General features: G+C 33.8%; 1 protein-coding gene across 1 annotated transcript; it reads right to left on the reverse strand.

Annotated features, from left to right (window-relative positions):
• Nucleotides 1–848: 848 nt before the first annotated feature.
• Nucleotides 849–13,899, reverse strand: LOC130968560 (dicer-like protein 4). The gene is made up of 26 exons (XM_057893907.1): nucleotides 13,799–13,899; nucleotides 13,343–13,625; nucleotides 12,721–12,898; nucleotides 12,397–12,507; nucleotides 11,994–12,134; nucleotides 11,807–11,879; nucleotides 11,381–11,445; nucleotides 11,097–11,237; nucleotides 10,893–11,021; nucleotides 10,251–10,386; nucleotides 9,908–10,004; nucleotides 9,422–9,614; nucleotides 8,666–8,826; nucleotides 8,384–8,590; nucleotides 8,023–8,288; nucleotides 6,974–7,248; nucleotides 6,455–6,891; nucleotides 6,110–6,210; nucleotides 4,958–5,163; nucleotides 4,621–4,830; nucleotides 3,639–4,100; nucleotides 3,239–3,508; nucleotides 2,534–2,863; nucleotides 2,004–2,298; nucleotides 1,807–1,906; nucleotides 849–1,694 (listed from the first exon to the last, which is right to left on the reverse strand). The coding sequence occupies exons 2-26, from the start codon at nucleotides 13,495–13,497 to the stop codon at nucleotides 1,532–1,534; spliced, it is 4,902 nt and encodes a 1,633-aa protein (XP_057749890.1). The 5' UTR covers nucleotides 13,498–13,625; nucleotides 13,799–13,899; the 3' UTR covers nucleotides 849–1,531.
• Between the last annotated feature and the right edge of the window lie 12,161 nt (nucleotides 13,900–26,060).

The following is a 26,060-nucleotide window of genomic DNA, read 5'->3' on the forward strand; positions in this document are numbered from 1 at the left end:
GTCTTAGAGAGTATTGGACTTAGGAATACCTGAGGTGTGTCAGTGTACTTATAGTGGTGAGCCAATAACCACCGTTGGAGTAGTGCCGTATCTTTAGGATAATAACCGTCCCATTATCTTAGGGAGGTTAAGATATGGCTTTATGAAGTGGTTAGAGAGATTTCAGGGGCGGTTACCCATTTGAATGAGTATTTATCTGCCAGCTAATCTCACAACCGACTTCTTCGTACCAAGTCGGGGTTGACACCGACCTCTTGAATGGAGGTGGGTGCTTTGCTAGGCTTAATCTATTGGATCAGGCCTTTCGATTGGACCTGGTCCCTTAACATTGGGCCAGGGTATGAACAGACTTATATATAAAGTAAAAATGATAGAGAAAAATAGAGTAAAGAAAAGAGGCAGATAAGAAGATGACAGAAAAAAATTTATTAATTTAAAAAAAATATTTTATCTCAATTTTAATAAAAGAGTTTCATGTAATACATTTTGATATTATTAAATTAATAATATAAATATTACTATATTTCAGTTTTAATTTAATCTTAATTGTAATTAAAAAATATCATGTTATATATTTTGATTATTAAAATTATAATTGGTAATTGATAATGATATATAAAAAAGATAGAATAAATAAAGAAATGAGAAAAATAAAAAAAAAAAAGAAAAAAAACTCTTAATTATTAGAAGAAAAGATTTTGATTTCAATAGAAAAAAATTTAATTTCAATTATAATAAATGAGTGCGTATAACATGATTGTAAATATAATAATATATAATAGATTAGTAAAAGAAATTTTACGCTAATGAATTTCTAAAAGAAAGTTGTCGTAAACTTAAAGTCTATATAGTATTAACCAATCACACTATATAACTTCAAACATCAAGAGCTCTTACATTAAAAAAAATATAAATAAAATAAACAAGTGAATGTCAAATTTAAGGTTTGAAAGATTTTGATATTCACACCAAATTGATTTCAAGTCGATTGAACCTCAACTTGCATCCATACAGCAACACCACACGATAGCGTCATCATTTAGGGAAAACAAATTAACACAAGATTCAAATCACAAATATTTACATTTCAAATTCATGATCCACTTAACACTGATACCATTACCAAGTACACTGCCTAGACACAGCTGCACAAGTGAAGTAATACTATACAATATCCTTAAATTTTCCTCTTGGCAACAAATCACTAAACCTCTATTAGTCTAGATACACATTATTACGAATATGCTTATGATTGATTGATCATCAAAACGATTAGGTCATTCCAAAATCCTGAATGAGACACGGCCTACTCTGTTGTTGGTCAAAAAGGAACTTATGAGTCGGTTCAGTTACGCTTATTAGGCAGGTAACCTGCGTGTTCCAGGTACCAAAACACACCCTCACTCATAAGTTCCTTTTTGACCAACAACAGAGTAGGCCGTGTCTCATTCAGGATTTTGGAATGACCTAATCGTTTTGATGATCAATCATAAGCATATTCGTAACAATGTGTATCTAGACTAATAGACGTTTAGTTACGCTTATTAGGCAGGTAACCTGTGCGTTCCAGGTACCAAAACACACCCTCAGCCGCGGACTCTGCTGCGTCTTTCTTCTTCGGTTTTGGTTCCCCAATGAATTCATAAATCACATCTGGGGATTCTTCTATGTCCAAGGTCACCTTGTATGTGAATCTATCAATTGAGTGAAGGAGGTTATTATAAGCACTTAACCAATTCAGGCAGCAAAATCTGGGTAGAATAGTATATGTAACTAAAAGATTGAATAAATTAATGAGGTACTCACAACTTCATGTGATCTGGTCCCCCTTCATTGCAGCACTCAAATGTTGGTGGTTTCCAGCAAGAAGCAGCACAGAATTCATACAATCGAGATCTTGCGGTTCCTTTAAATGAACAATGAAAAATTATTTGGGATTAACAGCAAATGGCACCAGCTACAATATTTGGCATCTTAAGACATAAGTACGGTTTTTATATTACCTGTCCTCGATAAATCACCGGCACAATCACGATTATCATAAGTTCCACTAGGCTGTCCCTTAGAAGAATGTTGAACCTTTTGGTCAACAGGTTTTATACCAATCACCTCACGAAGGGGGCGAATTATCGGGTCTGAGTTGCTACTTAAGTTCCCATTAACCATCACGTGCTCAATGGAATTAATTGCTGTTACATCAATGGGAGTTTCATTATAGCCAATAAGTTTTGCTTCCCCCTTAAAGGTAGATTTTAAAACTTCTTCCAAAGGTTTTGACCTTGGTCTCCAGCCTTGAGCCTGTACATCCAAAGTTCCAAACCCAATAACACTGACCATAGTAAATATAAACAATTTATAGTTGTCGCTGAGGAAAGTAAAATGCATCTCTTTGGCTGTTTTGATACATCACAACCTATAATTATGCTTATTAAAAGTTAACAGTTTTTTAACCCAATGCATGATGAAGAAACTCATTATGACAGAACTTGCCACCAGAAATGGAAGCCAATCAGACCCTCTATACTATTTTTACCTTTAGCTCTGAAAATAGTTTCTGTGAAGCAATTCTAGTAGCCTCTTTTTTACTTTGCCCGGTTGCCACTGCTGTTTGACATGTACCATTCACAATCACTTTTGCTTCAACTGAAAACATTTTAGTCAATTTTGATGGTTGGAGTTGCAAGTCCAAATTATGAGATTGGCATAGTTCTTGCAGATCCCTCTTGGGACTAAGCTGCAAGTTAGATGAGAATTTCATGATTGGATCCAAGAATGAAGTCATTATTTCCCAAACTTTGTACAAATTGAACCCTGAATCAAGAAGAATAGCACCAACACAAGATTCCACCAAGTCACCCAAAGCCTGAAACAACCAAAAAGGTTATTTTAGACAAATTATAATTTATGCATAATTAAGAAGTAATACATATCTACAACATCCTTTTGAACTGTTGATTTGAACATTTAAAGGAGTTTACTCATGTCCATAAGACCATAACCCAAACCATAGAACCAAAAATGCAATAACAACTTGGCATAATCAATCAATACACTGTTAGGGGTTCCAATTGAATATTTGAATACCCAAAAAGAATTTGAAAAATAATAGCTAACATCTATAGACCAAAAAAAATTCCAAAAGTAAGTTTCAAGTATAGTACTTTAGAAGTCTCATCTTAGATCAGTAATTGCAAAAGAAATATAATGCATATTAGTAAATGTAAATGGATCTTAGTACCTTTGGACATTTCGGCCCTTCATTGACATTACTTGATAAAGGTCTTCTAATATAGTCCACATACTTTTTTACTGCCTCAGAAAGGTTGCTAGAATCACATAAAAGAAATTTATCAAAACTGCGATCCACAGCAACACAGGCAAATGCCTTATTGTTAACAGACAACGATCTCAAATCCGTCAATTGACCAGGCTTTAGCTTGGGATAAGCTGAGTACAGGTATGAAGTAATCAAAAAATCCAGCACAGCATCTCCAAGAAACTCCAGTCGCTGCAAAAAAGAAATGTCAGGTTACAACAGATAAATAATCAGTGTCTTATCGGAGTTCTCAGATTTATAGAGTACAGAAATAGTTCCTATCAGAACTGAGACATTGGGGTCAACAGTAAAGGAGCCTTGCCTGGTAGCAACCTCCTCCATGCTTATTGTAAGAAGGATGCACAAATGCCTGAAGAAGCAGACCCTTATGAATGAAGTGATATCCCAACTTATCTTCAAGGGAAAGAATGTTTACATCAGCAGAGAGAGGAATATAGCCAACACTTCCTCGGCAAACATTAATCAATTGTGAGGCTTCAAAACCAACTTGTATGCCAAGCCACGTAAGAAATGCAATTGCAGCTTTAAAGCCACTGTCAACTATAAATGCTCCGACCAAAGCTTCAACTGCATCAGCAATTGTTTTTCTATATAGCCAGTGGTGATTTTTATTGCACTGGATTTCAGTTGAGTTTCCTTGCTCCTTAACAGAATTTAAACATGAGTGTATACTTTCTTCCGTTTCATTGTTGCAAACTATTGGGCAAGGACGGCCAAGTGCGTAGAATTGACAGGGATCAAACGCCTGATCACGTATATAGACCTGGGATTATAAGGCAGGAAGGTAGAGATAAGTTGGTAACAAAAGTAAGAATTCTAAAGCTTCTATCAAGATAGAACACACATGAAAAGCAAAGTTACAAGCCTTCTGTTAGTTTCTATATTTTCACCCTTTCAGACTTTCTACAATTTTTCAGGACCATATATCCTTGTTAGTACTTCCAAGTATGGTCATCTTTTCTGTGGAAGATATAAGAATTTCTTTCAGATTTAGTATAAAACAAGCTATCAGAGTTATATATTATAAGTGGCTGTCTTCTCTGTTAAACAAAGGTTTGATGTCATCAAAGAGAAAAATTAGGAAGATCCAAATCCCACAAAGCTCGTCTTTTATCTACAAGCCAATTTTAGCATATATATTAAATTATTTGACAACACAGCTAGTGATCAAAATTAGTTGCCCTGTATATCATATAAATTCAAAAGAAAGGAGAGACCAAAATAATCAATTTTGCTATATAGGTACTGAATATGTCAGTTGAAACTTGAAAGTGTAACTTCACCTGCAAATTGCGTTTAAGAGCCAACTTATACAAATTGGAATTATTTACAACATTAGAACGCCGTGCAGTAAGGTCTCCTTCGTGAAGACTGTCATATGTGAGGAAAAAATGGCGTGCAACAGCAAATTTGAGAAAAGCATCTCCAAGCACTTCTAGTCTTTCAAGCGAAAACCGTTCCTGACACTTCTCAGTTGTGAGAGCTTCAAGAATCTAGTAGTTGTCACAACTGTTAGTAACTCTAAACCACAACATTCTTCCACACAGTACAAGAACAACAACAAATGAAGGAAATAGAGTATAGTACTTATATATCTATAAAAAGTATCTCTGGCCTTACTGTATGGGAGTTAATTTCAGCTGCCTCTGGGAAGAATTGAGACAGCATTTGCTTGAGTTCAATAGCAACCAGTAAGTTTCCAAGACGATGCATAACTGAGGGTAGCAAAGATATGGAACTACCCATATCCTTCGAAAAACCCACAACTTTCAGTTCGCAAAGCTCAGGAGGCAAATCAACAAAGAACTCCTCCAGCTCCTGTGGCTCTGTTATTGATAGTTAAAATTACAATCATGAGAGAAGAGTCCGAAGACAAAAAAATTCAAAATCAAGACATAAAGTTCATAGTCAATAAGAAATTCTTAAAAATGCCCAGGCATGTCATCATGATCCTTCTCTCCCTACCATCAATGGGAAGAGACAATATGGGATATTAGATATAGTCCTCCTATTGGGACAAGTATAGGCATTGCAAAAACAAAGTCATCAATAATCTAAGATAACTAATTAAAGTTACTTAAGATTTAAAATGATGGAAAGTTAAAAGGAATCTCATCCTCAATGGCTTATGGTTTTTGGTCAACCAGTTCTCGAAATCACTAAATGAAGGAAAAAAAGGTAGCCTATGTGTGGCAAATCAAGAATCATAGTGGAAAATGATGATAAGAAGGTTCTTAAGCATAATTCATCTAAAACCCGTGAAACAACCTTGACTGTAGTTCTAGGAAGCGATGACTGCAACAATAGCATAGCTGGTGATAGATTGGAGATGTAGAATATTAATTATCAAATTATAATATTATGTAAATACATTATGGTGGCTGAAGAAATAGGATTATCAGGGTTCTAAACATTTCAGGTTATGAAGCTAAGAATTTTTTAAATAAAAAAATCAATACGCCTACTCTCTCCTAATTAAGTAAATGTGGCTAGATGCTGATGTGATATTGATGTAACAAAATTAACAAATAGAAAATTGACAAATCACACTCTGCTTCGATGCTTATATAGTTATTTGCCTCACAGAGGTAAAACACCCTTCTTCATCCAGTTATTTGTTTCGACATCCTTGTATCAGTGTAAGTGACTTTATTCAGACTGTTCCCAGGACAGGAGGTATTTTGATAGTATTTTAGCTATATAATGTCATAAACCCAATCAAAATACAACAACAAATTTTAGCCACCAGCAGAGTAGTATCCAACAAGGTACCTGTATCCTCATACTTCCGATTATGCAGCAGGTTGTGCAGATTGAAAACTGGCTTTGCATGCAGCAGTCGCTGTTCTGGGTGTTTGAGATGAATACTAAACCTGATACAAACATTGAAAGGTTCTTGTCAAAGATATTAAGTACAATATATTAAATCCCAACTTAAATAAACATTTAGAAGTACCCATTTCTCAGGTTTCAGTGCTTTCAAGTATTTAGAAAAAAAAAAAAAGAGTATCCGTTTAAAAACGTATCCAACAAATATAAATGGTATTACCAGTAATCATGAATTTCGGGTACAAAAAGAAAAAATAAAGGATGAACCAATAATAAATAGGTACCTACTTTTCAAGTAAGTCGTCCGCATAGCTTGAAGTGCCTGAATCTTTACTGGGACTTAATCCATTCTTTTCATGGTTCACATTTGTGACAAAATAGAAGAGCTTTTTGTGTGTGGCATATACCAAACTATTTTCAACATCTTTTATGCTTCTTTTACCATTGGCAAGTTGAAGTGATGAATCAGAAGGATAAGGATTTTGGTCCACAGCATCTGGTGGAGACTTGAAAATTGGTGAACAAAGGCATCTTCTCACAGTCTTCCAATCCACAGTCATAATATTTTCATATTCTTGCAATACAACTGGAAGCATAAGGTAGAAGGTTGATGAATCATTGTGAGATTCAGCACCTTTACCCAGGGTTACAAGATCAGAAACAAATTCTGATCGGTCAAGGATAATTTTAAGGAACATCTCTTGAAAATGTTCAGCCATCTTAATCTGCAAGAGGAAGAGTCCAAGCATAAACTTAAAATTCTATTTTTTTTTTTTTTTGCTTAACACAAAATAAAATGGCATTTACCTCATCTTTGTCGAATTCTACAACTCCAAATGGAACAAATGTTGATATAACAGATCTACCATGAGCAAGATGAAGATCAAGTTCCAGTTTCTCAGCCTCTGCTGGAAGACATGTCATGATGAATAGACCAAACTTTTTGTAAACCCTATCCTCTGGAAAGGGGCAAAATTTTATGTAGTATGAGTTGAGATGAACAATTTTCTCTTCGTTTATCCAAGACTTTCTAAAGGGAGAAGGAACTAACATCTGATGTAATTCTCCTCTTGACTTGTCATCTGCAAAAAAGGGGGAAAAAGTGAAATACAACAGAATGATATTTAAAGATTTTTAGAATTATAAGTTGATAGCTAGGAAAATAAACATGGTGTATATGCATATATATGCCATAGAAGCTTCACACCTGCCTGTGTTTTTATTCATTCATAATTTAAAATTGTTTTAGAATATTCAAAATTTCTGTATTTTATCTTTTTTCGAATTTTGCCCTCGTCCACATTATGCTTTTCCATGCTAGAATGGAGAGAAAAAAAAGAAAGATCAACTTTAGTTGACACTCTATAAATGCATGTTGTAAGCATATGACACTTAAGATCTGACACAAACACACCCAAAACATAAACAAGCAGCAAAATGGTGTCAAACAAAGCTTATATAAGACTAAGACAGATGTAATTTTGATCCACTATCAATTTAAATTTCTTACTATATTCCAAGTTCCAATTACTTGTTGCAACATACCCAAAAAAAAAAGATTGACCATGCTAACAAGGGCTGAAGTGGTCAAAATATTTTAAAAGATTGGATAATAATAAATAAGTTTCTAAATTGACAATGGATTGAAGCTAAAATGTTTAAGCAATAGGAATACAACATACAATAATAATTACCAAAGACAGACAATGAAGAATTGAAATAGCCTGAAAATGACTAGCATGTCAAAATTGTCAATCTAGTTAATAGCTTCATTGACAGGTAATCTATGAAGTACATTTTTGGCAACACAAAACCAGACAATTAAACAAAATGATAGAGCACAGCAAAAGTTTGACCTTCACAACCAACTGTATTAGATGGGCTTGAATCCTTCTCCTCTGGCTCTGTAGTCTCTTGCTTTGGCAAAAGACAATCACTTAACGAACCTTTTTCATACAGTTCTTGAATTGCTTTCAGGCAAGCATCCTTTTTGGAAGCTTCCATTGACAACTGTGGTGAACTGACAATTAAGTGTATTGGTGCATTGGATGGAAATATTATGTGGCAGACTATCCCATCTTTTTCATCAAAGTAATAAAAGCTTGGCTTGGGGTCAAAGTACCTGAAAAGATAGATAATGTCTTAAAATATCAGAGAGTTGTTCCATGAATGTCCTGGCTATATCATACAAAGGCCCAACTTAAAATAAGTACATACTCATCATGTGGAAGCTTTGAACAATACTGGTGAAGTAATGAAATACTATATCCAGAACTGACAGAAGCACCAGACGAATCTACTCTGAATATTCTTTCCTCAGGGATTATGTATGTCTCGGTTGATGTACGGTCAGCAATTTCCATATTCATGCGGCATTCATCTTTCTCAAAACCATCAATTAAATCAAGATCCTTCTTATTGTCACTGTAATAATGAGATACAAAATTAGTTAAACCAATGGATTACATTTAAATTTAGAATGTATTGCTGGTAAGCTACCTGTCCACCAAAAATGCATATTCTGACTGAGGCATACGTGCACGGCCTCTTGACTGTATAAAGCTGGCAACAGTTTCAGGAAGATCAAACCGTATGACAAGGCAACAAGTTTGAATGTCAAGTCCTTCTTCACCCACTTTTGTTGCAACCAATAGATTCAACTGTTAATAGCATAAGCCAGATATGCATATTACTAATTATCACTAAACTCTTTGACAAGCTATGCAATATTAACATATTTAAGCCATCATCATAATTATTTTGTTCCCATTTGAGCACCACTCGTCACAAGGCAGCTTCAACAACAAAATTCTTGATCCTACATGCAGCAGCATTTTAGTTTAAGTGAAATATTTTTCAAAGAAATCACAGCAGCTTCAAGCTTTCTCATAGTTTCCAATATAAAAGGCATTGGCATTTTTCTCAATGTGCTTATTGTCAAATGAGCGTCGGTAACAGTAAAATCGAAGAGTATTTACTTTATAAAAACAAATGATTACACAGTTTTGCCACACCATTACATTACTGAGAACTCAGAACTTCTAACTAAGTATACAAAATCCTGCAGACTTTTTCAGAGCTCACATAACATATTTAAAACTAACTCCGCCTATGTTACACTTGCGGTACATAGCCGGTCCCAAGCCCGGATAAAGGAGGAGGGTTGTGTTAGGTCTTCGGCAACCAACATAAAAATATAGCCGAACCCCCATGACATAACATATTTAAAACTAATGAGTGAAACCCAATATTTACCTCACCAGAGCGAAACTTCTCAACAATGATGTTCATGGTCTTGCGTGACATACTCTTCAATCCAGCATGGACTCCTACTAGAAAATCACTCCTCCATTGTGTTAGAAGTTTCAGCTTCTTAAGTATGTATGACAGGGATCTTGCAGTCACGATTCTATTAACAAAAATGATACATTTTGGGTTCTGTTGCATCCTGAAATCAAAACATCACAGCAATATTGACCATATAAATAAGACCATAACCAAGCGAGGGGAATTTATATATAAATGACATGGATCTTGCAATCGACTATATGTTTCTGGTTCTGTTGCATCAAGAAATCAAAATATCAAAGCAAATTTTGTCCATATATATAAGATTCATAACCGATCCATGAGAAGTCGTATATAAATGTGGCACATGCTATATAATACACATCTGAAAGGAATACTCTAAACACAATTTTATCAAAACTTGAGATTTGAGAGAGAGACTTGATTGCCAACCTAAAGGAGGACAGTATCTGAACGAGGCGCAAAAGTTTTGATGAGAAAAAGGGCTCTCTCATTATTTCCATAGAAGATAAATCAGATACACCGTCACCTACAGATAGACAAAACAAATAACAGCATTTTCACAAGGAACATATTTTAAAATGCAGGAATACTGTTTTAAACATATCTTTAAAAAAATTATAACGAGATCGTTCATTGGCAGATAAACAATAACCTAATATATCGTAAAATGGAAAAAGCACGTGCAACATTGTAAGGATTTAGTAGTGGAAGTCAGAAGACCTCGGTAACAGCAGTGATACTATTGAAAAAATATCAAGCAATGTTTAAATACCTTTCAGACGTGAGTTAAAGAGTTCAGCTGCCTGAGATAGATATTTATCACACACGGAGTCATCACTTGAATTTCCTTCTGCCTCCACTAATTTATGCCTCTCGGAACGATCGCCCCTCAAAAGAATATGACTAGCCTTAGAAGGTTAACAGGAATATTAGAGAAGAGAAAAAGTATACATAAATAATAATTGAACAAAATATCAACAATGGTAAGCTAAGATAGATTATAAATGAGATTAAAACCAAAGAACTTCCCCTTATCGTTGAAAAGCATATCTAACTTCACTCGCAATAATCAGTGCTAGGCCATCGTCTTCAAGGAACAAAATTCAGAAGAGCAGGCATAGTTTTTTTATTTGGTTATTTGACAGGTATTTCTTCATGAATCTATTTAGAGTTGAGAATTTTGTTAAAATTATGTAACCTTAACTCTACAAGAAGAATCCCACAGCATATTGCAGGCATACTTTTTATTAATTATTTGTCAGGTGGTAAGGCATACCATCAAATGGGAACAAATGGTGACAATACATTTTTTGCCTATGGTACATTATATACTATTATTTAAAGATAATATTGAATAATCATTTTCCATTCAAATGATTACATGAGGGCTTAAGATATAATACAAGAGTCTTACTTGCAGTCCTCCCCAAATGCCAAGATTCCTCAGACAGAAACCAACATTCTCATGTAACCTGTTTAGAAGTTTTTTTGTGTTCATCCGTTTCTGGTGATCTTCTACATTCCTACCGAGGCTTGCTATGCACTGCTCGCACAAAATAAAGCAGTGTTGATGAAGCTTGTTTATCTAATTGTCTTAAGACCCATGTCAAAAGTGTACCTGATATTTGATCAGATCAAGATCTGCATGGTAAGTTGTATACAAGCTATCTGTTCCATTTGCAACTGAGCTATAATGATATACAGAAATTGTTGCATTGGTCACAAAAGATTGCAATTCCCTGTCTTCAACTGAGTATACCTATAAATGAGATCCAAATAACTAGATATTAGCAACAGCACCCAGCATCTGAGACCAGCACAAGTAGGCAATTCAAGACTATCTTTAAAAGTTATGACCAAAAGTTTTAAGTAATTTGACATATTGTACTGTATATAGCCCACCTTAGCATCAAGTATTTGTTCAAGACTATTGATGCTTTTTGATAGATTTGCTTCATTGGAAGCCCCTGAAAAAGAATACACACATTCAGAAAATGGGAAAAAGTGCACTGATGGTATCTAGCAAAGTTGCAATGTCTAAGAAACATGCATACATACCCTTTAATAATGTACAAGGACGGGAAATAAGCATGAATAAATAATCTTATGATATGACAGCATATTGATATCACAGAAGGAAAAACAGTGAAAGCAAATTAGAAAGCATGAACACCAATTTGATAGTGTGTCCATGTGTTATACATGGGACACAGCATGCACACTTCACAGAAATATATGTGAAGACCAAGATATTGACAATAACAATCTCATGTTAAAAAATAATCATCAAATTGGTCCACTGACGTAAACAAGTTTAGGGATGTTTACCTTTTCCTACAACTGGGGAAGCAGTCATGCCGAAAATGCGGGGAACACTTTTGGAACTATTTTTGTAGAAGACCTACCAAAATATCAAATTCTGAACTGTTAAAGAAAAAAAGATATATAGAAGCAGAAAGATGTTATACAAAAATTAATGTTGAGTTCAGTGAACTTGAGCACAAGCATAACATACTTTCATGATTTCTGCATAAGGATGCTGGCTTTTGGCTTGAGCATGATGACATTCATCAAATATCAAAAGTGAAATCATGTCCATCCTAATGAAACAGTGAGATAAGTTGTGCAATAATATCTGGGGGGTCATGACAAGAACCTGAAGAGTGAGAAGGAAAAAAAGCTTATAATTTCAGAAGAAAGAAAACCCATCAGATTAAAAATGGGATTAAATTTATTCAACTTTTCCATGTATCAAGTTTAATTCTTTTTTTTTTTTTTAATCTCCAACTTTCTTTCAACACCCCTTGGTCAAAGTTGCTGCAACATGCCTGCATATACAATAGTGCAATAATACAATAGGAAAATTTTACTTGTACGTGATTTAATTTTAACTAGCATTGCCATTTGTCAACTGTCACCTCATACTGTCCAATTTCCTGCTCCCAATCATGATGACGTTTCAAGCGCTTGGAGCTCCCACAGAAAGTCCCAACCTTAAAATCAGTCGAGTCTTCTATAACCTTCGCTTGCTATAGATTATTGAAAAAAATGACTTCAGAAGAAATCAATGAATAATTGGTAATGATAAACAAAAACATGATCAGATTAGAATAAATGGCAATGATGAACCAAAGCATGCTCAGATTAGTTAAAGGTTGATTTGGAAATAAAAATAATTTTCTGGATCTCCATAAACAAATAAAAAGATAATGTTGAATTGAGCAACAGGTAAAGAAGATCACCTGATGAACAAGCGCCACAGTAGGGGCAAGAAAAATACATTTATTTTTCTGGGGCTTCCTTATCAAATGACCCATCGCATGCATAAGCAGCACAGCAATGTGGGTCTTCCCACAACCTGTCCCCAAATATACAATTATATTTTCTTCTAATGCTTTTTTGCACAGCTCCAACTGGTACCTTCCGAAAGAGCAAAACAAAAACAGTAAGATTCCAAGGGTTCCAGAAGGCACATGGAACAAGAAAGATGAGCAAACTCCCTATACTTGCAATAAAATTTATAAATCAGCAACATTCTTTAAGCTTAATCATTGTTCCGCAACATCAAAGAAACACAAATGCTGAGTTGAATATTTTGATAGATCGAAAAATTTTCAGTCTTTGTCAAAAATAATACTAGCTGGCATAGCCCCAATGCAAAGAATCTAGAAACGCCCAATAAGTTTCTTTACTTTGTATACTCCATTTCTCACTAACCAAACACATAATAAACCACTTGCACAGCTAACATCACTATGAAATACCGTAAGATTCCATCATGGCTTAACCTTGGTCCTTGGAATAACAATGATGATGATGACGATAATGATATCTCCAAAACAATAACAAACCAAAGACACTTACCTTCTGGCAATTTTTCTGGGGTCTTTCTGAACAGCTTGGTCGTCATGATCTTTGACTTCAGAGAGACTAAGGTTCTGCAGCAAGTATTCAGCGACGCTTAAATGGGGCTCCATCTCCGGCGATGACGTGGCGGAAGAGGATTCTCCGTCCGGCATTGCGTGACGAATAGAAGCAGAAAAGCTTACACCTTTGGGGTTACCCTTTCTACTCAGAGAGTAAAAGGGTTGATCAAAAAATGTACGGGAATTTGAGGGTTCCAAGTCTTTGTCGTATTATCTTGCAGCTGCAGCGAGAGAGCGAGAGAGAGTGAAGATTGAAAGTTAGTTAACCTGTGAATGAATGTGGAGACTATGGAGTGAGTCAGCAATGTGCAGAGAGAAGCGAGAGGTTCCTTAGTGCACACGCTCGTTAGAGAGAGAGAGAGAGAGAGAGAGAGAGAGAGACCGAAACGTTTACCTACGCAAAATTGATTCGTTTTCTTTTACGGTGGAATTCTCTATCAATATTCATTCTTTTACGGTCTTCGGTCTTGGGTCTTCGCTTCTATCTTTTAAGCATCACTCTACGTCATCATTTCTTATGAGGGAAAAACCAGAGATTGATTATCAGTCTGATGATATGATCATACGATGACAAGTACAATAAGAATTATGTTTTGTTATTTTTATGAGATAAAATACGTAGATTATATAATTCTTAGCCAATTAAGAAATTTATTTATAAATTTTAGTTATTAAAATTTTATGTTACTATAAAATAAAAGAATTCATCTCTACATACAAGTAATTCTGCTGTACAAGTTTTACAAGTCTTCTAATTGATATTAAGCGCAAATACGTCTCTAACAGATTTTTAATTTTTGAAAAGATTCTGTTTTCTTTTTCGAATTTCTTGTCTTCTCTTTCTCCTTTTTTATTTACGTGCTTTTCTCTGTGTTTTCTTTCTTCATTATTCTCGATTTCCATTATTTTTTGACATCAAGCTCTGAAATCGTTTTTGAACTGTTTCATCTTCATCGTCGTGTTTCTCCTCGTTCTTCTTTTGATTTTTTTAACATTATGTATTTTTTTCTTCTTTGTTTGATTTTTTTCTCCCAAAAAGAATTATGAGAATATGAAATAAGAAAATGAAGAAGAAAAAGCAGCAGAAGATTAGGAGGAGAAAGAAAAAGAGTTCTGAATTATGCATAAGGTGTACTTCAATGAATTTTGGGTGTATTTCTTAAATCCTTTGGGTGTATTTTTGTAATTCTTTGGGTGTATTCTTATAATCGTTTGGGTGAATTCCTATAACCGTTTTGGTATATTTCTGTAATTCTTTGGGTGTATTTCTGTAATCGTTTGGGTGTATTTCTGAAGTTCCATTATCTTCAAAACGGTTTCAAAACTTAATTTCAGAAACCATGAAAATCGAAAAAAAATAAGCAAGAATACCAGTGATAAACGCAGGTAAAACAACGAATGAAAATGCGAAGAGAGAACGCACGAGGGAGATCAAACAAATTTGGCTAGAAACTCGTTTTCACTGATGAAGAAAAAGAAGAGTGTTCATAATGCATGCTAAGTAGCGTGCTTTGGGAACAAGAAATTTTTGTTGGATTTGTGCCAACTTGTATATGTAGCAAGCCCAAAATAAAATCTCAAATATTTTGTTAGAATTTTCCCGTGGTTAATTTGAATTGTTATCTTAATATTGTATTTTATATAAGGTAAATATTCACCTACAATTATCTTTATATCAAATTAATAATAAAAAATTATTAAATAATAATTTAATTAAAATATTATATTATTTAACAATTTTCAATTTAACAATTTTATTATTTAACAATTTTCAAATTAACAATTTTATTTAAAAACAGTAACGTGTGAGTTTTCACTTTTTTTTCCATAACGTATTCATTTTTTTTTTCAACAAGAAAAATTAATATTAGTTTGCCTTGTAATGTTATATATACAATAAATAAAATATTAGTAAAAAAGGTGTATTTATGTGTTATGACTTATAATTTATTAATGGGTCATGAGTACAAAAAAGAATAAAATATTATGTAAAATAAATGCCTTTTTTTATCTTTAACTATTTGTTTGATGGGCTTCTCACCTTTTAAAAAATCTAAAAACCCAAATCGGTCTCTATCATACGTTTCAGTTCCTATTTACTTTGAGTAAATGGCCTTTCCAACCCTAACCAGGGACTAGAACGTAAATATATCAAAGTAGATAGAAACTGATTTGGGTTTTTAGATTTCTTAGGGGTGAAAAGTCCATCGGACAAATGATTAGGGACCGAAAAAGACATTTACTCTATAATATATAATTTATCAATTCTGCTAAGGAACCAAGAAGGGGTTCAACCAACTCCTGCCAACTTTTTAATGGACTGGACCTTGAAACTCATCTTAATAAAAATAAGTTAATATATATGGATATTTCTTCTGCTAAGTATCGAAATGTTTCTTTTTCATACCGAATGGATATTCTTTTATATATTTTTCAAATTTTTTTTATTGCAAATGTGAATGTCTCTATTTCTTTAAGCATTTCATATTTTTTTAAATTTATAGATAATTATTTTTGCCAAAATATAACTAGATATTTCTTTTGTTAAGTATTAGGATGTTTTTTTTCTATTAAATGAATATTTTTTTATATTTCTGTAATTTTTTCAGAAGCAACATTTTTTGTTTCTGTGTAACTACCAGGCATCATTGCAGTGGCAATTATGATACAAGCCAAGAGAAAACTGCTGAAGTGATATTTTGTAAAACACGAGATGGGATTTGGACTCTGAAACTTGTTTGGGTGCTTGGAGACTACCAGCCCATTTAAATGCCTGCTCTGAACCCTGTTTGAGTTCAACGGGGGAATTCAGAATTCCTGTTGTATGTGTATTTTGTAGAGAAAGACCAAAGTCAGACAGCATGGTCAATAGTATGTCAGATTAACTATTAATCAAATACTTAGAGGAAAAAAAAGGATTAACAATTAATCCCAATTTACCTTTCATTTTAGTTGCAGGGAAAGCAATTGAAGATATTCCCGTATCTGATTTTTGAGAAGTAGATTCTGTCATCATAGAAGTTTGAACTTTTTCTTTCTTTAATGAAGACTTGAAGAGAATGATTCATTCCGGTTTGGTTTCTGCGGTGAGAGAAAGAGGTCTGTGTGTATGGTTGTTAGAGGTAGGTAGGTTAATGTGAGAGAGAAGAGGAAGGTTTTTATAGGTTTTAATTAGGTTTACTTAATCAATTTTAAATTTTTTAAAATTAATTATTAATATAATTATAACTAATTAAGTTGTTCCATTTTTTGCTGATTAAGAGTTGGTTCCATATACTTTTCTATAATTTATTAATAGAATGATAATAGAAAATATGTATAATATTTTATTAACTTTTTAATTAATCTAAAATAAAAAATTTCAAAAATAAAAACTAAAATAAAAATATACACAAATTTTTTAAAATTAAGTCATTGACTAACTCTTTTTTTTTTTACTTTTATTTTGGCTAGAAGTAAACAAAGTGATGTATCAGAGTTTATAATAAGTAATAATTTTTTTATAAATAAAATGACGTATCAGAGTTCAGAATGAGTAACAGCTTCTTATAAACAAAGTCAAAGTTCAGAATAAATAATAATTTTTTATTTTTGTCTTTTGATTAGATTTATATATTTCTAATAAACAATAGTTATTTTATTAATAAAATAACGGCAGAGTGCTTCCTTCTAAAAAATTAGCTAGCGGATTCATTCAAGATTCTATCTATTGGGGCACAATCACCTAAATTGACTTTGATTTATAGACAGCAAACAACCATTGATCAGCAGGTGGAATGAGGATCAGAATTTAAAATAGTTGTTTTATAAATAAAGTAACGGTTGGGTACTTCTTTCTAGGAAGCTAGTTAGGGGATTCATTCAAGACTCTCACCTATTAGGGCACAATCACCTAAACTTACCAGAACTCAGACTTGAATTTATGGACAGTAGACAGTCATTAATCAACAGGTGAAATGAGGATCAGAATTTAAAATAGTTATTTTATAAATAAAATAACGGCAGGGTGCTTCTTTCTAGAAAACTAGCTAGCGGATTCTCATTCAGGACCTCCATCTATTGGGGCACAGTTACCCAAACTGACCAGAACTTAGACTGTAATTTATGGATAGTAGACAGTTATTGATCAGTAGGTGGAATGAGGATCAAAGTTTAGAATAAACAATTACTTTTTATTTTTGTCCTCTAATTAGATTTATAGACTTCTGAGTTTAGAGTATGTTCAGAATAAACAATAACTTTTTTGTAAACAAAGTAACCGTATCAGAGTTTAAAATAAATAATAGCTTTTTATTTTTATCCTTGATTATATCTATAGACTTTTGAATTCAGAGTACGTATCAGGTATCAAGTTAAGAATAACCAATAACTTTTTTATTTGCCTTTCTGCAGACATGGACTTTTACAGTCACTATTGGGTGTCATCCCGAGCTTCTGTTTTCACGTACTGAAAGGTGTATCATGGTTAATCTTTTTTTCTATGATAAGGGAAAGGATGAGAGGTGAGGAAGAACCCTGTTAACTTCGCTTGTCTGCTTGGCAAACCTAACCTTAAAACTAGAATTATACTTTTTTTTTCAGGTGATATTGGATTGGATAGAACCTGAAAGAAATCATATTAAATACTACTGATTAAAGAAATTCTCCACACGTAGGTTGAGATGAAGTGTAAGCCTCAAGTACTATTAACCAATAACTTTTGATAAACAAAATAACCATATTAGAGTTTAGAATAAACAATAATTTTTTAGTTTTTGTCCTTTGATTGAATCTACAAATTTTTATCAGATCGGTTTACAACAAAAAAAAAATAGAATGTCTGAAGTGATGCACAATGGGATGACAGATTTGTGAGGGAACATAAGCATTATATGTATTTTTGATAAAAAAAATTGATACAAAGAAATAAAATAAAAAGATTTTTAATACATAAAAAATATAAAAAACAATTAAATATCAAAAGTCAAAACTATAATAGTCTATTAGTCTTTTACAGGTTCACAAGAATGTCACGTGATTAAAGTGTCGAGAATTGAGATGCATGTTCTGTTAAAAGAGGATGGAGAACGTACAACACTAACCTCCTTTCCTACCAAAATAATGGAATGTGATTTTTCTTCCAGCAAGAAGATTCACATTATGCCTGTCACATTATGCATAACTTACTAAAAAAAGTAAATATATTATTTAACAAATTTTAAATATTTTATTTTTTACTTTTAAAAATAAGCTAGACAATTTAGACGTCATAATAAAAGGCGTCATAACAAAAATACCATAAAATTCACTTTCAAAATAAACAATAGTTGTTTTATAACTAAATATATCAGAATTTAGAATAATCAATAAATTTTTATTTTTATCCTTTTCTTGGATCTATAGATTTCTAAGTTCAAAGTACGCATTAGTATTAGATTTACAATAAACAATAACTTTTTATAAACAAAATAACGGCATCAAAGTTCATAATAAACAATAATTCTTTATTTTTGTCACTTGATTGGATTTATAGACTTCTATCAGGTTCAAAATAAACAAGAGTTGTTTTATAAATAAAGTAACGTATCAGAGTTTAGAATAAACAATAACTTTTTATTTTTATCCTTTAATTGGATCTATAAACTTCTGAATTCAGAGTATGTTCAGAATAAACAATAACTTTTTATAAATAAAATAACCATATCAGCGTGCAGAATAAATAATAACTTTTCATTTTTGTCTTTTGATTAGATTTATAAACTTTTGAGTTCAAGTACGTATTAGGTTTAGAATAACCAATAACTTTTTTATTTCTCTAGACATGGATTTTTACGATCACTATTGGGTCCCATCCCAGGACTTCCGTTTTCATATACTGAAAGATGTATCATGGTTAGTCTTTTTTCTATGATAAGGAGAAGGAGGAGAGGTGAGGGAGAATTCTCTGTTGACTTCGTCTGTCTACTTGGCAAACATAGTTACCCAAAAAACATAACCTCAAAACTAGAATTATACCTTTTTTTTCAGGTGATATTGGATTCGATAGAACCTGAAAGAAATCATACTAAATACCACTAGTTAAAGAAACTATCCACACTTGGACTTTTACCTATTGAGATGAAATGTAAACCTCAAGTACTATTAACCAATAACTTTTTATAAACAAAGTAACTATATTAGAGTTTAGAATAAACAATAATTTTTTATTTTTGTTCTTTAATTGGATCTACAAACTTTTATCAGATTTAGAATATGTGAATGCTATGGTTAGACTTGTGTATATTTTTGTGATACCAAAATTTTTTTAGATGTATTTTTATTCATTTACGTGATAGGTCCAATGAGATAATCGGTTTACAACAAAAGTGGAAGGTTTGAAGCAAGTGCCATGGGATGAGAGATTTGTGAGGAAGCATAAACATTATATGTATTTTTGTTATTTAGTAGAAAAATTAATTGACAGATAGGAAATAGACATTTCTATTATGCAGTATAGTAAATTAGGTAGTTAGATAAATTGATCTAATTTAGTTGCGTAAATTGTTGATAAGTAGTAGAAGCTAATTTAGTTGCGTAATTTACTGCTAAGTACTAGGTTAGATCATTTTTAATTATGCAAATTTTGCTGTAACAACCACTATATAAGACAAGTGTGACTGTTAGTGTAAAGTATGATTTTGATCATTATTTCAATTAAATTCATTTTCTCATCTTCTCTCTGCTCTCTTATCTAATTATTTTTTTGCATCACCTTGCTGCACATTCAACATGGTGCGGTGAGTGTGGAACCAAAGAGGTGATTGCAGTTGAAGCAGAGATTGAGAAAGAGAAAAGCTCAAGAATTCGAACCTACCATAGTGCGAGATTCGAAGCTCAATGATGAATTTCCATCAACAATCTTCCAATTCCAGTGGAAATCCAGATCCCGATCGAGCAAGTTCTCTCCAAAACTTGTGTTGAGTTAAGAAATTAACTAAATAAATTAAGTGATGACAAACATTATTTTTGGGCAAAATAAATAATTAATGTTGATTAATTATAATTACATGTTACTAATTACTTATAAATTGTTGCAGGCCAAAATATGAATTACAGCCCAAATGGAATGAAAATTAAAATAATCAACCTGGTGGGCTGAAAAGCAAAAAAACAGAAGCCCAAAAGAAACAAAGCAAAAGAAATTAAAACGGGCCAAGCAAATCATATTCATACCCAAGCCCGAATTGAGTTCAGCAAGCTTTTTCCTTCTCACTTGCTTTCACAAACTCAACGTTACTTTCCTCTCTGATCATGTCAAATCACAAGGTTCAGAAAAGTAAGAAAGAGAAAGAGAGAGAGCTTCTTCCATAAGCCTTTCACCGAAGAAGAGAGAAAGAGAAAGATTAAGCTAGAAAGGCAAATATCAAATCACCCATATCAAACCAAATCTAGCTTTGATTAAAGGTAACCCATTTCCTCTTGCATGCATCAAATCTTCATCTCTTCTTCCTAACACTCTGCTCTATCCGAAATGGAATACAAGAGAAAGAGAATTTCTGTTCTTCTCTACTATGTATCTACGGTCTTAAACAAGACTTGGGGACCAAGTTGATTTTCAAGGGTTCAGATCAAGTTGACAATGGATAGATTTCTATGGTTGCTGTTTTATGGCTTTCTGCCAAGATGAGAAAGTCAGAAGCAAAGTTTCTATTCTAAGATTTATTGAGAAAAAGTGAATCTGTGGTTGGTGAAGCTCAAGGCTCAAGGTGTTGACCTTGGAAGAAGATCCCAGCAACATGCAAGGAGAATAAAAGAAGACTTCCTGCTCATTCAGAACCAAGAAGAGAAAATCAGAGTTTGTGAGTTGTGTTCTGTAAAGTTCCTCTACTTGGATAATGCTCTTTCAAAGAAGCATTCGGCCAACACTGAAGAACTGTATCTGATGTTTGCAAATCTGGTTTTGCACATAGCAAAAAGGCTGCTGATGAAGTCAATCTCATTCATGTTTTACTGATTGTAATGTACTTTTCTAAGTTTATCTTTCTGTAATTTCTTGTGAGAAAAGGCATTGTTAGAAAGCTCAAGTAAAAGCCATGAGTGAAAAAAGACTGAGCGATACACTTGAGAGAAAAGGCTAGAGTTATTTTCTGATTTCTTTAGGTTGGTTAAGTGTCTTGTATCTTGTACCTGTTTGATATCCCTTTCTTAGTTGAGTTAGCACTAAGAGTGAATAGTTAGGTGTTAGCATAGCCAATTTCAAGTTAGGTTAGAACTTGAGTGTGAAATTGGTGTATGTAATACTGTTAACTATAGTGAAATTCTTCCATAGTTGTGGAGGAGACTGGATGTAGGTTGCATAGCACAAGGCAACCGAACCAGGATACATGCTGGTGTTAGCTTTTCTCTTCTCTGCTGAGTTCTATTTTCTGATATTCATGAGACAAAAATAAATTGTCTCATAAATTTCCGCTGCTATGATTCAAACAGAACCTGAATTGAAAGTTTGTTTAAAAGGGTAATAACTGCAACAAAAAGGAAGGCATAGATTCAACCCCCTTCTCTAAGCCTACCACAACCTTCAACTTGAATCTTCAAGGAATCGCAGCTTTCTTAAGTCAGATCTCGTCGATTCAAGCTCACCTTAACAAGAACAACGACAATCCGAGTCAGGATCCGTCAAGCCCATACTACCTTCACCTATCCGAAAACCCTAGTATTTCTCTTACCTCCATAATTCTTGATGGAAAGAACTATAATAATTGAAGCAAGGCTATGATATTAGCATTGAAATCCAAAAATAAGATAGGGTTTATTGATGGAAGCTTAGAAAAACCTGAAAGAGCCTATCCTTTTGTTTGCTTTGTGGGATAGATATGCAATACTTATGTTTTGGCTTGGATAAATCCTTTTTTATGCTCTGAAATTTCTCAAAGTGTAATTTGGAATAACATTGCCTATGATCTATGGGATGACCTAGAGTATAGGTATTATCAAAGGGATAAATTTCATATAGCCGAGATTCAGGAAGAATTGTATGCAACTAGACAGGGAGAAATGAATGTAACTCAATATTTCACAAAATTAAAGGCGTTATGGGAAGAACTGGACAATTTTAGACAAATACCTTCCTGCGAGTGTGGAAACCAATGCAAATGCGGACTAGGCGAAATGAGAAAGTTCATATCAAAAGACCATGTGACAATATTTCTTAGGGGATTGAATGACCAATATGCAAATGTTAGTTCTCAAATAATGTTGATGAAACCCCTACCTCAAGTGAAGATAGTTTTCTCCCTCTTAACTCAGTAAGAAAGCGAGAGCCAAGTCTTGGAAGATACTTTTGAACCCAAAATTCTTACCTACTCTACCAATTTCTCAAACACTGTTGAAGCCTCGCAAAGCAGAGGGAGAGGGAGGGGTAAAGGCTGTAGATTCCAAGCTGGTGGAAGGGGACAAATCGGACGAGGCAGAATGCAATATTCTTACTGTGCAAAAAGTGGTCATACCGTTGATGTGTGCTACAAAAAACACGGTTTGCCTCCCCATTTGAAACAAAAATATAGTACTGGACGAGCAGGTATAGTGAATTTAGTCCAAATTGGCACTGAGGGAAGTCTTATTGAGCACTCAGTTGGCTCTCGTTGTATGAAAGGAAATGAAACTTTGAACTTTGACTTTACTCATCACAAGCAAAAATAAGCCTTGTTGGCTTTGATCGGTAAGCAAGATACAAAACAGATCAATAATGCTAACCAACTCACAGCTATACAACAAGCTCCTCTTCCAGGTAGCTTAGTGCACATCATGCATTTCAAATCCAATATATTGGCCTTAAATATTTCTGCATCAAAACATGGTTCTTGGGTGTTAGATACAGGGGATACAACTCATACATCTTACTCTCTTGACAATTTTCAAACTCATTTTAAGATAACTTCTGTCATCATTCAGTTGCCTAATGGTGCCCAAACCATTAGCAACACAGCAGGGACTATCAAATTTTCAAATGAACTATATCTCACCAACGTATTATACATTCTCTCCTTTAATTTCAAGTTGATTTCAGTATCCAAAGCCACAAATCATTTGCAATGTAAAATGAGTTTTACTGATGATAAATGTAAGATACAGGATTTACAATCGAAGAAGATGATTGGAGCAGCTGATGTCTGTGGTGGTCTTTATACCTTGAAGGGAGGGACAATGAAATCTAAAGTTGCACATGATACAATAAAGGTCTGCACAATTGTGTCAATTCTCAACATTTCCAACACACACCTATGGCACTATAGATTAGGTGACATTCCTTTATACAAATTAAAAAAAATGAAAAAAATTTGATTTCATTAGTTGTAACACTAATGTACAACCCTGTGATTCATGTCACATAGCTAAGCAAAGAAAATTACCTTTTTCGAATAGCAATAATATTTCAATACCTCCTTTTGAATTGATCCATATGGATATTTGGGCCCTTTGTCTATTCCATCTATTAGTGGTCACAAGTATTTTTTAACTGTTGTAGACGATAAAACCAGATTTACCTGGATTTTCTTCATGAAGCATAAGTCTGACACAGCTCATTTTGTCAAATTCTTTGTGAATTTTGCTAAAACTCAGTTTGGCAAACAAGTTCAATGTATACAAACAGATAATGAGACCAAATTTTTAATGCAATCTTTCACAAAACTAGAATTTTGTACCAAAAGTCATGTGTTGAAATTCCTCAACAAAATGGTATTGTTAAGAGAAAACATCAACACATACTTACCATTACAAGAGCAATTCTATTTCAATCAAATGTACCCAAATGTTTTTGGCATTTTGTCATTGGCCATGCTGTTCACATCTTGAATAGATTGCCATCACATTTTCTTAAAAATTCAACCCTTTATCAGCTTTTATATGACACACTGTCGACCATTTCACACTTAAAAGTATTCGGGTGCTTAGCATATGCAAATAATCTTCATGCTAATTGAAAAAAGTTGGACCCCCGATCCAAGAAGTGTGTTTCTAGGATACATGGAGGGTATTAAAGGATACCTCCTCATTGATTTAAAGTCCAGGGAAATATTCACTTCCAAGAATGTTTTCTTTTATGAAAATCATTTTCCTTATTTTTCGTTCAGTAATGCACCCAACAATAATAATCAAACAACTCACTCTCCTCACTCATGCATTAATCCTTTTACCTATGATATATATCCACCACAAATTGCATTCAATCTTAATTCCACACACACACCTGAGATACACAACACTATCTCAACACAATGAACATTAAATACAACCAACACCTATTCCACATGATCAACACACAACACCACTACCTTCCAAAAATCACAATGTAACACAATCTCCCACACCACACACTGTGCAACATCTCCAACAACACCATGTGCAAAGAAAATCCTCAAGAATCAGAAGGCCTCCGTCTCACTTGAGAGACTATCAATGTTTAAACACCACCACTGATCAGTCTCCAACTTCACACCATAAAAGGTATCCAACATCCAATTATTTGTCATATGAAAAATTTTCTGCATCTCATACCGTATTTTCTTTGGCTATCTCCTCAAATATTGAACCCAAGCATTATAGTGACGCCATAACTCAATCTTGCTGGATCAAAGCCATCAAAGATGAACTTACCACACTTGAACAGAGCCAAACTTGGAAGCTCACTTCCCTTCCACATGGCAAGAAGACAATTGGGTATAAGTGGGTGTTCAAAGTCAAATACCATCCTGACGGAACAATAAAGAGGCACAAGGCCCACTTGGTAGCAAAAGGTTTTACTCAAGTCCCTGGTATTGACTATCGTGACACTTTCAGTCCAGTGATGAAGCTGACTAGCTTGAGAATTGTGCTGGCAATGGCTGCTGTCAAGGGTTTGTATCTCAAAAAATTGATGTTAATAAGGCATTTTTACATGGTGATTTGGATGAGAAGGTGTACAGGTGGCCACCACTTGGATTAGATGTGAAACCTAGCCAAGTTTGTAAGCTTGAAAAGTCTTTATATGGTCTCAAACAGGCAAGCAGATAGTGGAATACAAAGTTGAAGTTAGTTTTGATTAAAATTGGTTATGTGCAGTCCAAGTAAGATTATAATTTGTTTACCAAGAGATCTGCTTTTGGTTTCACTGCAGTCTTGGTTTCACTGTAGTCTTGGTTTATATTGACGATTTAGTCTTAGCCGGTAATAATCTAAATGAGATCAGTGCTATTAAAGCTACCTTGGATGATCGGTTTAGGATAAAGGACATAGGGGACTTGAAGTTTTTCATTGGTATGGAAGTGGCACGGTCCAAGAAAGGTATCATGCTTTATCAAAGAAAGTATGCTTTAGATTTGCTTCGGGATGTAGGTTTTGAGAATTGTAAACCATCCACGACTCCTATGGATTATAGCAACAAGTTAAGCAAGGATGATGGCACCCTATTGACTGACTCTGGTGAATTTTGAACGCTGATTGGCAAACTATGCCAGACATTAGCTTTGCAATTAGCAAGCTAAGTCAATATTTGGATCACCTAACTAATGCTCATCTCACTGCAGCTCACAGAGTATTAAGATACATCAAGGGCTCTCCCGTCACAGCCATATTTTTTCCTGTTGATTCAGACCTTTGTGTCACTGGGTTTACTGACTCTAACTAAGCTGCATGCCCAGATTCAAGACGATCTACTTCTG

This window comes from Arachis stenosperma, chromosome 1 (assembly GCF_014773155.1).
Source record: "Arachis stenosperma cultivar V10309 chromosome 1, arast.V10309.gnm1.PFL2, whole genome shotgun sequence".
In the NCBI taxonomy this organism is placed as follows: domain Eukaryota; kingdom Viridiplantae; phylum Streptophyta; class Magnoliopsida; order Fabales; family Fabaceae; genus Arachis; species Arachis stenosperma.